Source organism: Oncorhynchus mykiss, chromosome 13, assembly GCF_013265735.2.
Source record: "Oncorhynchus mykiss isolate Arlee chromosome 13, USDA_OmykA_1.1, whole genome shotgun sequence".
NCBI lineage: Eukaryota > Metazoa > Chordata > Actinopteri > Salmoniformes > Salmonidae > Oncorhynchus > Oncorhynchus mykiss.
Window position 1 is genome coordinate 35,487,662 of NC_048577.1, and position 12,267 is coordinate 35,499,928.

General features: G+C 43.8%; 2 protein-coding genes across 14 annotated transcripts in view; one reads left to right on the forward strand and one right to left on the reverse strand.

Moving 5' to 3' along the window:
- The first annotated feature begins 263 nt into the window (after positions 1-263).
- LOC110486207 (transmembrane protein 98) lies at positions 264-10,066 on the forward strand. 4 transcript variants are annotated; one of them, XM_021557634.2, is made up of 8 exons: positions 265-400; positions 5,667-5,909; positions 6,554-6,625; positions 6,874-7,005; positions 7,219-7,252; positions 7,343-7,458; positions 7,557-7,616; positions 7,880-10,066. In XM_021557634.2, the coding sequence occupies exons 2-8, from the start codon at positions 5,779-5,781 to the stop codon at positions 8,079-8,081; spliced, it is 747 nt and encodes a 248-aa protein (XP_021413309.1). In that variant the 5' UTR covers positions 265-400; positions 5,667-5,778; the 3' UTR covers positions 8,082-10,066. The 4 variants fall into 4 exon arrangements, with proteins under 4 accessions (XP_021413311.1, XP_021413309.1, XP_021413310.1 ...); XM_021557635.2 differs by having other exon boundaries at positions 276-368; positions 7,880-8,197; XM_021557636.2 differs by lacking the exon at positions 6,554-6,625 and having other exon boundaries at positions 264-400; positions 7,880-8,197.
- Positions 9,888-12,267, reverse strand: part of LOC110486206 (supervillin) — a 34,488-nt gene continuing 32,108 nt past the window's right edge. For all 10 annotated transcript variants that reach the window (XM_036940907.1, XM_036940906.1, XM_036940905.1 and 7 more), the window contains 4 exons: positions 11,832-11,975; positions 11,384-11,496; positions 10,993-11,148; positions 9,888-10,548 (listed from right to left, as the gene is read on the reverse strand). In XM_036940907.1, coding sequence (XP_036796802.1) covers positions 10,456-10,548; positions 10,993-11,148; positions 11,384-11,496; positions 11,832-11,975 — 506 coding nt within the window. In that variant the 3' untranslated portion in view covers positions 9,888-10,455. The remainder of the gene's footprint in view (positions 10,549-10,992; positions 11,149-11,383; positions 11,497-11,831; positions 11,976-12,267) is intronic.

Here is a 12,267-nt window from a genome sequence, read left to right on the forward strand (position 1 = left end):
AAACTACATATATCTGTGATTATAAACTTTTTTTTCTTATTACAAAACCGTGGCTACAGGAAGATTTACAGGTGAAATATTGTGTATGTCTATAAGCCCTGTATAAATAAACTAGGTCTATTTCATAGCCTGTTACAAAGTATTTCAGCAAGCAGACCATAAATTCTTGTGCGCGCGTACCCGTAATCCTTTGCTCATGTTCATTTGAGTTCACTCCTGCAAAGTTATGGCGAACTTCCATCGCTGCTCACTCGCTGGCCGCATGCTCAGTGCTGAGCCGTTCGCGTATGTCCTGTGCGCGTTCCCGGTTTGGAGAGGTCCGTGCCATGTCCACCCGCCTAGGGGAAAAGGTGCTTTGTTTCTCAAAGGTATAATTCAAGAAAACTGACTAAATGTATCGGTGAGTATATTATTCTCTAACACATGTATGACAGGTGTGTTTCGTTTTCTTTCCGTATTCATAATAGGATGATTCAAGTGTGAATTAAATTAGGTTGGGGGGAATTCATTGTATCACTCTATGGAATGTGTACTGTTCATCGAGGAACAATAATGATTTGGGGGGGGGGGGGTTATTTGGAGTTCGCTGACCTAACAATTCTGCAAATATTGAAAATGCAGTTCTGATACCACAACACAACTGAGAAACTGTAACTTTGACTAGTGAACATAAAAATTCTTATTTATTTATCGTTATTTATTTACTCATTTCAAACGTATTATTTCAAAGATTGGAGATGTTGCTTTTTTTTTTGCAGAACATTGTTCCATGAATGATCTGTAGTTGGAAATTCAACTTGATTCAGTTAAATCTTTGTTTTTAAAGAGCTTGGTCTCTCATTGCTGATATTCCTCAAATAACTGCATCCACCTCTGTTTATTACATCATAAACATTGTTGGTGTAGTGAATTTGAATTTGGAGGTGTGGGAACTGCAATCTGGGACAGAATGTGGCCCTTTGTGAGGGGGAACAGAGATGTTTACATTAAGCCTACAAAATGTATCCAGGCTCTAGTATACTGTGTCTCACTACAAAATAATAAAAGATGGTGACCACAATACTAATGGAGATGCATTAGGATCAAGTTGAGAAATGCCAGAGCACAACCCCTGTGACCTAACTAAAGGGGTAAATTGACTAAATCAGTTTGATGATCAGTCTGAGGTTCTAGTGCAGGGATCATCAACTAGATATTCAGCCATGGGCCGATTCTTTCTTGAGTGGATGGTCAGGGGACCGGGACATACTTACAAATTATTTGACGCCTGCAAATTAACCGCAAGAAGCTATTTGACTAAAATATAAAAATCTCAAACCTTCCTTACATTTGTATACAATCACATACAGTGGGGCAAAAAAATATTTAGTCAGCCACCAATTGTGCAAGTTCTCCTACTTAAAAAGATGACAGAGGCCTGTAATTTTCATCATAGGTACACTTCAACTATGACAGACAAAATCAGAAGAAAAAAATCCAGAAAATCACATTGTATGATTTTTAATACATTTATTTGCAAATTATGGTGGAAAATAAGTATTTGGTCAATAACAAAAGTTTATCTCAATACTTTGTTATATACCCTTTGTTGGCAATGACAGATGTCAAACGTTTTCTGTAAATCTTCTGGTGTCCTTTGACAGCTCTTTGGTCATGGCCATAGTGGAGTTTGGAGTGTGACTGCTTGAGGTTGTGGACAGGTGTCTTTTATACTGATAACAAGTTCAAACAGGTGCCATTAATACAGGTAACGAGTGGAGGACAGAGGAGCCTCTTAAAGAAGGAACAGGTCTGTGAGAGCCAGAAATCTTGCTTGTTTGTAGGTGACCAAATATTTATTTTCCACCATAATGGATTCATGTAGTAAACAAAAAAGTGTTAAACAAATAAAAATACATGTTATATTTGAGATTCTTCAAAGTAGCATTTCTTTGTCTTCATTACAGCTTTGCACACTCTTGGCATTCTCTCAACTAGCTTTATGAGGTAGTCGCCTGGAATGCATTTCAATTAACAGGTGTGCCTTGTTAAAACTGAATTTGTGGAATTTCTTTCCTTCTTAATGCTTTTGAGCCAATCAGCTGTGTTGTGACAAAATAGGGGTGGTATAGAGAAGATAGCCCTATTTGGTAAAATACCAAATCCATATCATGTCAAGAACAGCTCAAATAAGCAAAGACATGAAGCTCAGCCAACCATTCAAATTTCAAGATCTCTGAAAGTTTCTTCAAGTGAAATTGCAAAAACCATCAAGCGCTATGATGAAACTGGCTCTCATGAGGACCGCCACAGGAATGGAAGACCCAGAGTTACCTCTGCTGCAGAGGATAAGTTCATTAAAGTTAACTGCACCTCAGATTGCAGCCCATATAAATGCTTCACAGAGTTCAAGTAACAGGCACATCTCAACATCAACTGTTCAGAGGAGACTGCGTGAATCAGGCCTTCATGGCTGAATTGCTGCAAAGAAACCACTACTAAAGGACACCAATAATAAGAAGAGACTTGCTTGGGCCAAGAAACACGAGCAATGGACATTATACCAGTGGATGTCTGTCCTTCGGTCTGATTAGTCCAAATTTGCGATTTTTGGCTTTAAGGCACACCACAGCATTCTGTAGCGATACGCCATCTTATCTGGTTTGCACTTAGTGGGACTTTTGTTCATTTGTTTTTCAACAGGAAAATTACCCAACACACCTCCAAGCTGTTTAAGTGTTATTTGATCAATAAGGAGAGTGATGGCATGCTGCTTCAGATGACCTGGCCTACACAATCACCCGACCTCAACCCAATTGAGATGGTTTGGGATGAGTTGGACCGCAGAGGGAAGGAAAAACAGCCAACAAGTGCTCAGCATATGTGGGAACTCCTTCAAGACTGTTGGAAAAACATTCCAGGTGAAGCTGGTTGAGAGAATGCCAAGTGTGTGTAAAGCTGTCATCAAGGCAAAGGGTGGCTACTTTGAAGAATCTAAAATATGTTTGATTTGTTTAACACTTTTTTGGTTACTACATGATTCCATATGTTATTTTATCATTTTGTTGTCTTCACTATCATTTTACAATGTACAAAATTGTAAAAGGTAAAGAAAAACCTTGAAGAGTAGGTGTATCCAAACTTTTGACTAGTACTGTATATATATTTTTTGGTTCAGAAAACTTGGGGGGCCAAATAAACTCACTGGGCCACCCGTTGGGCAACCCTGTTCTAGTGGTTGTGGTTCCTTTATTTTTGTAATCTTAGGAATTATTCCAGAATATTCTTTGGTCAGATGGGTGAAGGATGTATTAAACCATTTGAAGATTGAAGTACTACAATGTTACGCATTACACACTATAGGCTGGTAGGGCTGGCCAGGTTAATGAATTGTGTTGGTGTAATGAACACGAGGGGAGACAGAGAGCTGGTTTCAAAGTGCAGGGCGCAGAAGGTGTTTATTGCAACGGACCACAGGAGGAGGCAGTGAGCTGGGTCCAGGGGCAGGCAGAAGGTCATACACAGGAGGTCCAAAAGGGCAACAGTACATGCAGGGAGATCAGGCAATAGGTAGATAACAGGAAATCCAATAGGCTACAGTACAGGGCAGGGAACAGGCACAAAGGTGTCATTAGTGAGGCAGGCAAAAATTATCACACATGGGAGGAGTAAATCACGGGGGAAAAACCAGAGCTCTGAAAGACGTGTGTCACAAAACAAACAATACCCCACAGTGATGGGGTGCAAAGAAATGAACTAAATAGTGTGATAATGACATGCAGGTGTGTGAACAGGTGATTAGAATTCAGGTGATTGGGATCTGGAGAGTGAGCTGTGTTCGGGGGATCTAGGTGTTTGAGAGTGTGAGCTGGAAAGTGAGCTGTGTTCATGTCCCGCTGGTATAAAAGATTTGGAGACAGGCGCAGGAATACACAAGGTGTTTTTAATACACCCAAAACAAACACGTTTCCAAAAACACTTGGCTGTACCCAAACAAAAGAGCGAGGGTCAACCTCGTTGAACGACACGGGACGATACCCGTAATACACAATATATGAAGCAGGCAGCATAACAGCTGCACCAACGCATAGGTGCTCACACCACCAATGGACATGGGAACAATAACCGACAAAGACAGCGGGAACAGAGGGCACATATACAACGTACTAATCAGGGGAAATGGGGAGCAGGTGTGTGTAATCAGACAATCAGACAGTCCGGGGTTGGTGAAAATGAATCCCGCTCAGTGATGCCTAGAAAGCCGGCGACGTAGACCTCCGGAACTGGTGAACAGAATGAGCATCAGTACCGGGGGGGATCCGTGACAGTTCAGGGGATCCACGTGTTTGAGGGTGTGAGTTGGAAGCAGACGTTACAGTTTGGCCCAATGGATCTTCCCACAAATACAGAATAAAACAGTCATCTGTCTATCAAATCATCTTTTTGCAATGGAAACGTGTGGAGAAACCAGTCAAAACTCCATCCTGAGTGAGTACCTCTGAAACCAACAGGCTGTAAAGAGACCGTTGGCCATTGAGGAGAAAAGGAGTCAAACGCTTGATTGAAAGAGGGGTGAAAGAACTGTATGATTCGGCCAGTGTGTCTCAAATTAATCTGCTTAAAGAATTACAACATTCCAAATCAGAATCTCATATAATCATCTGGATCAAAATGTTGGTTGGGAATGTTGTAATTCGGTAATTCCGTTGCCCATAGTGACTGCATCAAAGCTGTGTTTCCATGGTGTCTCTCCACTGTATGAGTACCAACTAATTCCAAAGCTATTATGCTATACCAGAAGGAATTTTGTCTTTCTGCTCATGGCCTCTTATAGTAGTAGTGAGACTCACACACACACACACACACAGACACACACATTGGGCTTCCAGGTAGAGCAAGGCTAGGTTAATGAGTTACTACACTAGGCAGAGGACAGGTACTGTATGTTGTGTCGTCTTGTTTTACACATCCTGTGTGAAATCTACTCACTGTGGTAAGACCATCAGAAGTACATTACAGATTCGTACAACTAGGACCCAAGAACCCCAAAAGGGTAAGAGGGTAGACAACGGATATAGTTTATTTTGAAAGAATATTGTTTATTTTGCTGTGTGTATATTTGGATCCTGAACAGCTGGCCATAAAGTATGTCAGATACCAAAAACACAACACTCACATAACTCTGATTAAAAGCTGTTGAGAAACTCTGGTTTGGATCTGAAATAGGTTATAAAGCATTCACATCATTTATCATGGGTTTCTTGTTGGATGTGGTTGCACCGGGTCTTCCTATGTTGTATGATTAAATAATTTTAGGTTGAGATTCAGATGTTATGATCAACTAACTGTGTTGTATTAATGGACAGTATGTACTCTGCTACAGTAAACGGAACCAACACAACGGGCTTGTCCACTGATAGCTTCCTATAAGTTCAGATAAAGATCAGAGTTCTGTGTGGTTTGGAGGTGTTTCATATTTAGTAGCCAAGTCACAGGGCATGTTCTATGTGGTTTGTGACGCACAGTAGGCTATGTCTAACTACGTGGTTGCCCATGGTCGAAATGGAAGTATGTAGTCTTCAGACAGCTCCTCAGCTAACACTTCTTTCAGGATGTAACCGCATGTCTATCAATCAACTGTCTGTAACCACAACACTACAAACCACTAATGACCAACTCCTCCACAGATGAGCGATCAGCCATAAAGGCCAAGCCCAGACAACCAGAACCCTGGTCTGATCAGAACCCCTTTCTCTCCCCCTGTTGCCGACTGCCGACGCCCTGGGACCCGTCGTCGCCATGGAGACGGTGGTGATCGTGGCCATTGGGGTGCTGGCCACCATCTTCCTGGCCTCCTTCATTGCCCTGGTGGTGGTGTGTCGACACCGCTACTGCCACCCCCACCACCTGCTGCACCACTTCAACTCCAAGTCAGTGCCTAGTATAACTTCTAGCTACATACAATACATCTGGGAGGGGGAGGGAGGGGACGGTGGCATCTTGGGTCGCCTAGTTTACCTAGCTAGCTTCATCTGGGAGGGAACAGTGGCATCTTGGGTCGCCTAGTATACCTAGCTAGCTTCATCTGGGAGGGGGAGGGAACAGTGGCATCTTGGGTCGCCTAGTATACCTATCTAGCTTCATCTGGGAGGGGGAGGGAGGGAACAGTGGCATCTTGGGTCGCCTAGTATACCTAGCTAGCTTCATCTGGGAGGGGGAGGGAAGGGACAGTGGCATCTTGGGTCGCCTAGTATACCTAGCTAGCTTCATCTGGGAGGGGGAGGGAACAGTGGCATCTTGGGTCGCTTAGTATACCTATCTAGCTTCATCTGGGAGGGGGAGGGAGGGAACAGTGACATCTTGGGTCGCCTAGTATACCTATCTAGCTTCATCTGGAAGGGGGAGGGGGGAACAGTGGCATTTTGGATGGTTATGGGTAGGGCCCTGAGTTTGTCCAGACCAGGAAAACTCTTGGCCCTAGTGATGGGGTATGTGGCCTAGGCCCTATAGTGCATTAGATGGTGGTAAGGGGTCCTGGATATAGCTGATTCAACTGTATCCCACTCTTACCCAGGTCCAATGGACTGACCTGCTGGTTTGAAGCTATAAATCTATGGATTGAACAGAGCGACTTCACAGCACTAAGGTCAAAACGATACATGGGATTAATATTAAGTCAACATACAGGGGCAAAGTTCTCGAGCCAGTAATGTCTCTCTGTCTCACTCTCTTGTTCTCTCACTCTCCTTCGTGTTCCCCCTCTCTCTCATACACACACGCTTCTATTCAGAATACATTCCCTCCCTCTCACACACCTATTCAATACACATTCCCTCTCTTGCTCTCTCACACACTCTCTCTTCCCTTCATCAGAACCTTTCTGCTTCCCCACAGACCCAATGTTGACCTGATCGGTGCCATGGAAACCCAGAGTGAGCCGTCTGAGCTGGAGCTGGACGACGTGGTCATCACCAACCCTCACATCGAGGCCATCCTGGAGAACGAGGACTGGATCGAGGACGCCTCGTACGTCCGCCATGTGACACTGACATATGCCAGGAGTAGATCAGGCTAGCTGTTGTAGCTATTCGTATATATATATATATATCCTTCCATGGTTACAAGAGTAACAACTTCGATCTTTGATCATAACATCAAGTTCAAATAGGTGATAACATCTCTGACATGATCATACAATAATGAACCCTTATTTAAAGCTATTCTCTCTTTCTTTAACAGTGGCTTGGTTTCACATTGTATATCCATCTTAAAGGTAATGTCTACGTGCTGTACACCCTGCATGAATACATTGTTTTCATTAGGATCTAACTCAATGATATTTACACGCTCTCTCCTTTGGCAGATCTGCCACACCCTGACTGAAAAGCTGGTTGCCATGACAATGGGCTCAGGCGCTAAGGTGAAAGCCCCAGCCAGCCTCAGTGACATCATCACTGTGGCTAAACGCATCAGTCCGAGGTAACTGTCAGGTTATACAGCACCATCACACAACCCTTACAATTGTCTGACCGTCCTACGTCCTTCATGACCTCCCATCGTCCCGTGCGTGTCTGTAGGGTGGATGACGTTGTGCGATCTATGTACCCTCCACTGGACCCCATACTCCTGGATGCCAGGTAGCTAATGAAGTTTTCCTTTTGTTAGATAACATCATTTATAATATTTTGAGGGGACAAAGATAGCCCGGGCAAATAGACAATATAGATCATAGCTCTGCTGATAGAACTCATATGATGGTCTGACCTGACCAACAAAGGGACTATAGGTGGGGATGGTACAATATAAGCCATGGTAATCAGACGGACTTGTGCGTCAATGTTTCCCTGTCCAGTCTTGATGGAGAAATTCTACATGCCCTTTGTCTATTTTGTCTCCTCAGGGCCACCGCCCTCCTTCTGTCAGTCAGTCACCTGGTGCTGGTGACCCGCAACGCCTGTCACATGTCTGGCAGCATGGACTGGATCGACCAATCACTGCACGCCGCTGAGGATCACATGGTGGTGCTGCGGGAGGCGGCGCTAGCGTCCGAACCGGAACGGAGTCTACCTGGATTAGACGTGCAGAGAGAGCAGGCCATCTAGAACACACAGACACGTACATACACACACGCATACACTCCTTCTCTATACATTGTACACATCTCGGGCACATTCTCACACGTACACAATGCTTGATAAACACACAATAAGAAAACTCAACACATTCCCACTTTCCCGCTGCCGTTCTGTGCTGATTTACATACAGATGGGTTGCCAGAAAATAGAATAGAGCTGGTTTTAGAAACCGACAGGTGCCAGATCCTTGTGCTATTTTCCTCTTGATCCTTTCACTTTTATCATGTTTCTGGTTTTGTATATAGTTATGTATAACCATAATGCATGTTATGATTAGGATCTATATAGGTTTTATGTTACACTCTCAGATTCATATTGTCTTGTAAGTAAAGTGCAGAGCTCACTGAAATAGGCTTGTGTGTAGTTGTTGCCATGGACGACTGGCCCCTTGATATTCATTCCTGAGTGTCTTCCATCTCCCAGTGGTGAGCTGTAATCCGCCCCGTTAGGAGTGCACAGTCACATGGAAGCTTAAATTTAGTCAACTAATCCATGTGGGGGGAAAACCCTGGACACCCAATAGGACCAAAGGCAGGGGAAATACATGCACACCTACTCAGAGCAATACACGCTTACTCAGAGCAATACACTCTTACTCAGAGCAATTCACGCTTACTCAGAGCAATTCACGCTTACTCAGAGCAATACATGCTTACTCAGAACAATACACTCTTACGTAGAGAAATACACTCTTACTTAGAGCAATATACTCTTACTCAGAACAATACACTCTGACTGAGAACAATACACTCTGACTGAGAACTATACACTCTGACTGAGAACAATACACTCTGACTGAGAACAATACACTCTGACTGAGAACAATACACTCTTACTCAGAGCAATACACTCTTACTCAGAGCAATACACACCTACTCAGAGCAATACACTTACTTAGAGAAATACACAACTACTCAGAGCAATACAGTCTTACTCAGAGCAATACACTCTTACTTAGAGAAATACAGTCTTACTCAGAGCAATACACTCTTACTTAGAGAAATACAGTCTTACTCAGAAATACACTCTTACTCAGAGAAATACACTCTTACTCAGAACAAAACACTGGTACTTTTTTTTTTAGAACCAGGAGTCAAGACAAGCCTCCGTACCAGCTGAAGGTGTTGGACGGCTTTATGCAGGTCCCTGTTGCGTTTGTTGGGCGGATGAACGATTTAATTGGCTGTTATCGTAAAGGGAGGGTCAAATGTGTGTGTATGGGGGAAGGTTTCTTTGTGAGCCGTGTCAAATGAGGTGGAGGTGAATTTGCGTGCCTTGTGCTGACCGGTGGTGCGATGTTATCGGAGCATGGCTAGCTGCCTCTCCATGCATACCTAATACCGTAGCTAGAACTGAAACCCAAGAGCAGTAATCACAGCATAACCCAGCTTTACACACACACACACTGTCCAGCCCTAACACAGCTCACAGAGCTGCTAACACTGCGCCACACACTCAAGCTTACGGAGCAACTGTAACAGAGCTCACACGCTGCTAACCTAAGGAGCAACTGTACACAGTGATACACACACTTACGCAAAGAGACAGCGTCGATACTGTAAATGCACACAAGACTTTATGGGCAAAAGCTTAGAGACAAATCAGGCGTTTTTTTCCCACATGGTCTTTCTGAGAAGACATGCCTTTTGCGCCTTGTTCCTTCTTATAATTCAAGCTCTGAAATTCAGCCTAAGAGAAGACTACCAGTATAACTGCAGCCTACATCAGATAAGCAGAGCTCTGTGATGGAACGATATTGATTAAGATGAAACATGAAGAAAGTGGCCTTTATTTTCCTGGTTTCCGTCGTTTATTACAATTGATTGCTTTTGTGTGTAAGCACTCCTGTGTCTTCTCCTCCCCACCCACCATTCGTGATGTTTCCTCTTTTTCAACTTTCTCTTTATATCCTCCATTGATTTGTACAGGTAAATTAAAGTTTCATAGGAAAATGTGTAACGCTCTTTCTTCATCTTTTTAGTTAACATTTCTGAGGGGAATCCATAGTCGGTAAGAGAAGCACACACTCGTGTAAGCTCTAGGAATAAGAAAATGGATCCAGTTGATTGATTGGGGATAAGGATGGTTCTGTCCTTCTGTTTGACGGTATAGGCAGTCTTGTCTCTCTGCAAGCGAGAGCGATTGGCTGAGAACGAATAAGGCCCTAAAGCACCATACTTAAAGAAGACACACAGATACAACTTAGAAACAGCTACTAAGAAAACACTGTACGCAATTGTCATCCCCTGACAAGAAAATATAATTATCTTGAAAATAGAAAATACAACAACAAAAAATATCTCAGGATAGGTTGACATAAATGGGATCTTTTTGTGTTTGTTCAGGTTTTCAATAGTCCTTTGCTTTTTTTCAGGCTGATTTGTTTCCAGTTTGGGAGGAAGTCATACTCATCTCTCTTCATCTCCAAAATAGTCTGAAACATATAAACAAACAAACCTTACTTCAGATATTGTAGCATACTGGAAAAAGCAAGCATCCACTGGTCTTAGGGATGAACGTTTTTGTGAAATATTTACACAGAAACCCTACATAAGTCACATTTTCTCTTAAACCAGCTGTTTTTAATCATCTTGAGACTACCACAGCAAGACATTTCAATTGGCCATATCAGACCACAGCCGCCATGAAGACGTTAGTGGTGCGCCCTAGTGGCTGTCAGGTGTAGCTTGCACCCTGTTTTATATAACGTCATAATACTGTACATAACATTCAGCAGACAAATGTATCCAAAGTGTGCATACATAGTCCGTGCATACACTTTCATATGAGTTGCCCCAGTGAGAATCAAACCCATTATCCTGACGGGGTCATGCTCTACCAACTGAGCCGCACAGGACTAGCGTGTTTGTGTGTCAACCTGGAAGTCGTGGTCGGAGAGGTATATCTCCAGGCGCTGGGGGTCCACTCCCTCTGGCAGAGGGGTCTGCAGCAGCTCCTCTAGGGGGTACTGGGTCTTACTGAGCTGGGCCAGGGCATCCTGCACCAAGGTCAGCTTGACCCGCCCGGCCTCCCCCTGGACAACATCGTTCACAAGTCAGCATTTCTAAATCCAAAACATACCTGGCTTTGAAAGACAAAGACCGTGGTTTTGCTATGACACAGCAGTCTTTACCCAACCAGATCATACTGAACTGGGTTTACTGCTGTTTTGAAGTTATTACCGATGATGCTACTGATGCGTACGGATGCTATTATTGATAATGATAGTGATTGTGAGGAGGAGGACGAATAGTCCTCTTTTCCTGTACCTGCGTGGTGGGTGTGGGTCTCTTCTCCCAGCGAGGGAAAACGTTGGTGAAGGTGAGGGGTTCTGCTCCGTCCTGGATGAGGTAGGCCTGAAGGGGGCGCCTTGGGTTCCTCTCTAAAACAACACACCGCAAACCATCAGAGAACCACAGAACAACTTAACCCCTAACTACAGCATATCCCCAACACACTCCTGATAATGACCAACAACCATCTAAACACCTCAGATTATAAGCTGGACCTCGAAGCTGGACCTCGAAGCCACTTCCTCTGCATTTTGACTTCCTCTACTTATTCCTCCCCTCTAATCAAGGACTGATTTGGACCTAGGACACCAGGTGGGTGCAATTTCCAGCAGTACTCTGGAACTCGTGGGGTAAAATGTATATACCCCTGATCTAAACCATCAACTATTATATTAGCTGCCTTGCTTTGTCTACTGGCTCTCACCTTTGCAGTACTGGAGCACTGTCTGCATGGCACACCTCCTCTCGTTAGTCCAGCGGATACAGGCTGAGCCAGCGGTCTCACTGTCCTCCGGCTCACCTGCCTGCCACAGATACAGCTCCATACAGTTATCCAGCAGGAACAGGGCTGGGGAGGGATAAGAGAGAGAGAGAGAGTTAGAGAGAGCTGGTCCTGGGGCTGAGTTCACAAACCTGTTCTACTAACACACTGAAGCCTCAGTCAGGACCAGAACATCCAATCAATCAGAATAAAACTAATTACAACAGAGTCAAAACAAAATGGCATTGCTTGTTGGGAGACACAAGCACAAAGCAAAATGCAGTGCTATCTGGCCCTAAATCGACACTACACCGTGGCTAACTATTTGACCATGGTTACTGATCAAAACCTTAGAAAAACCTTGACATAGTACAGGCTC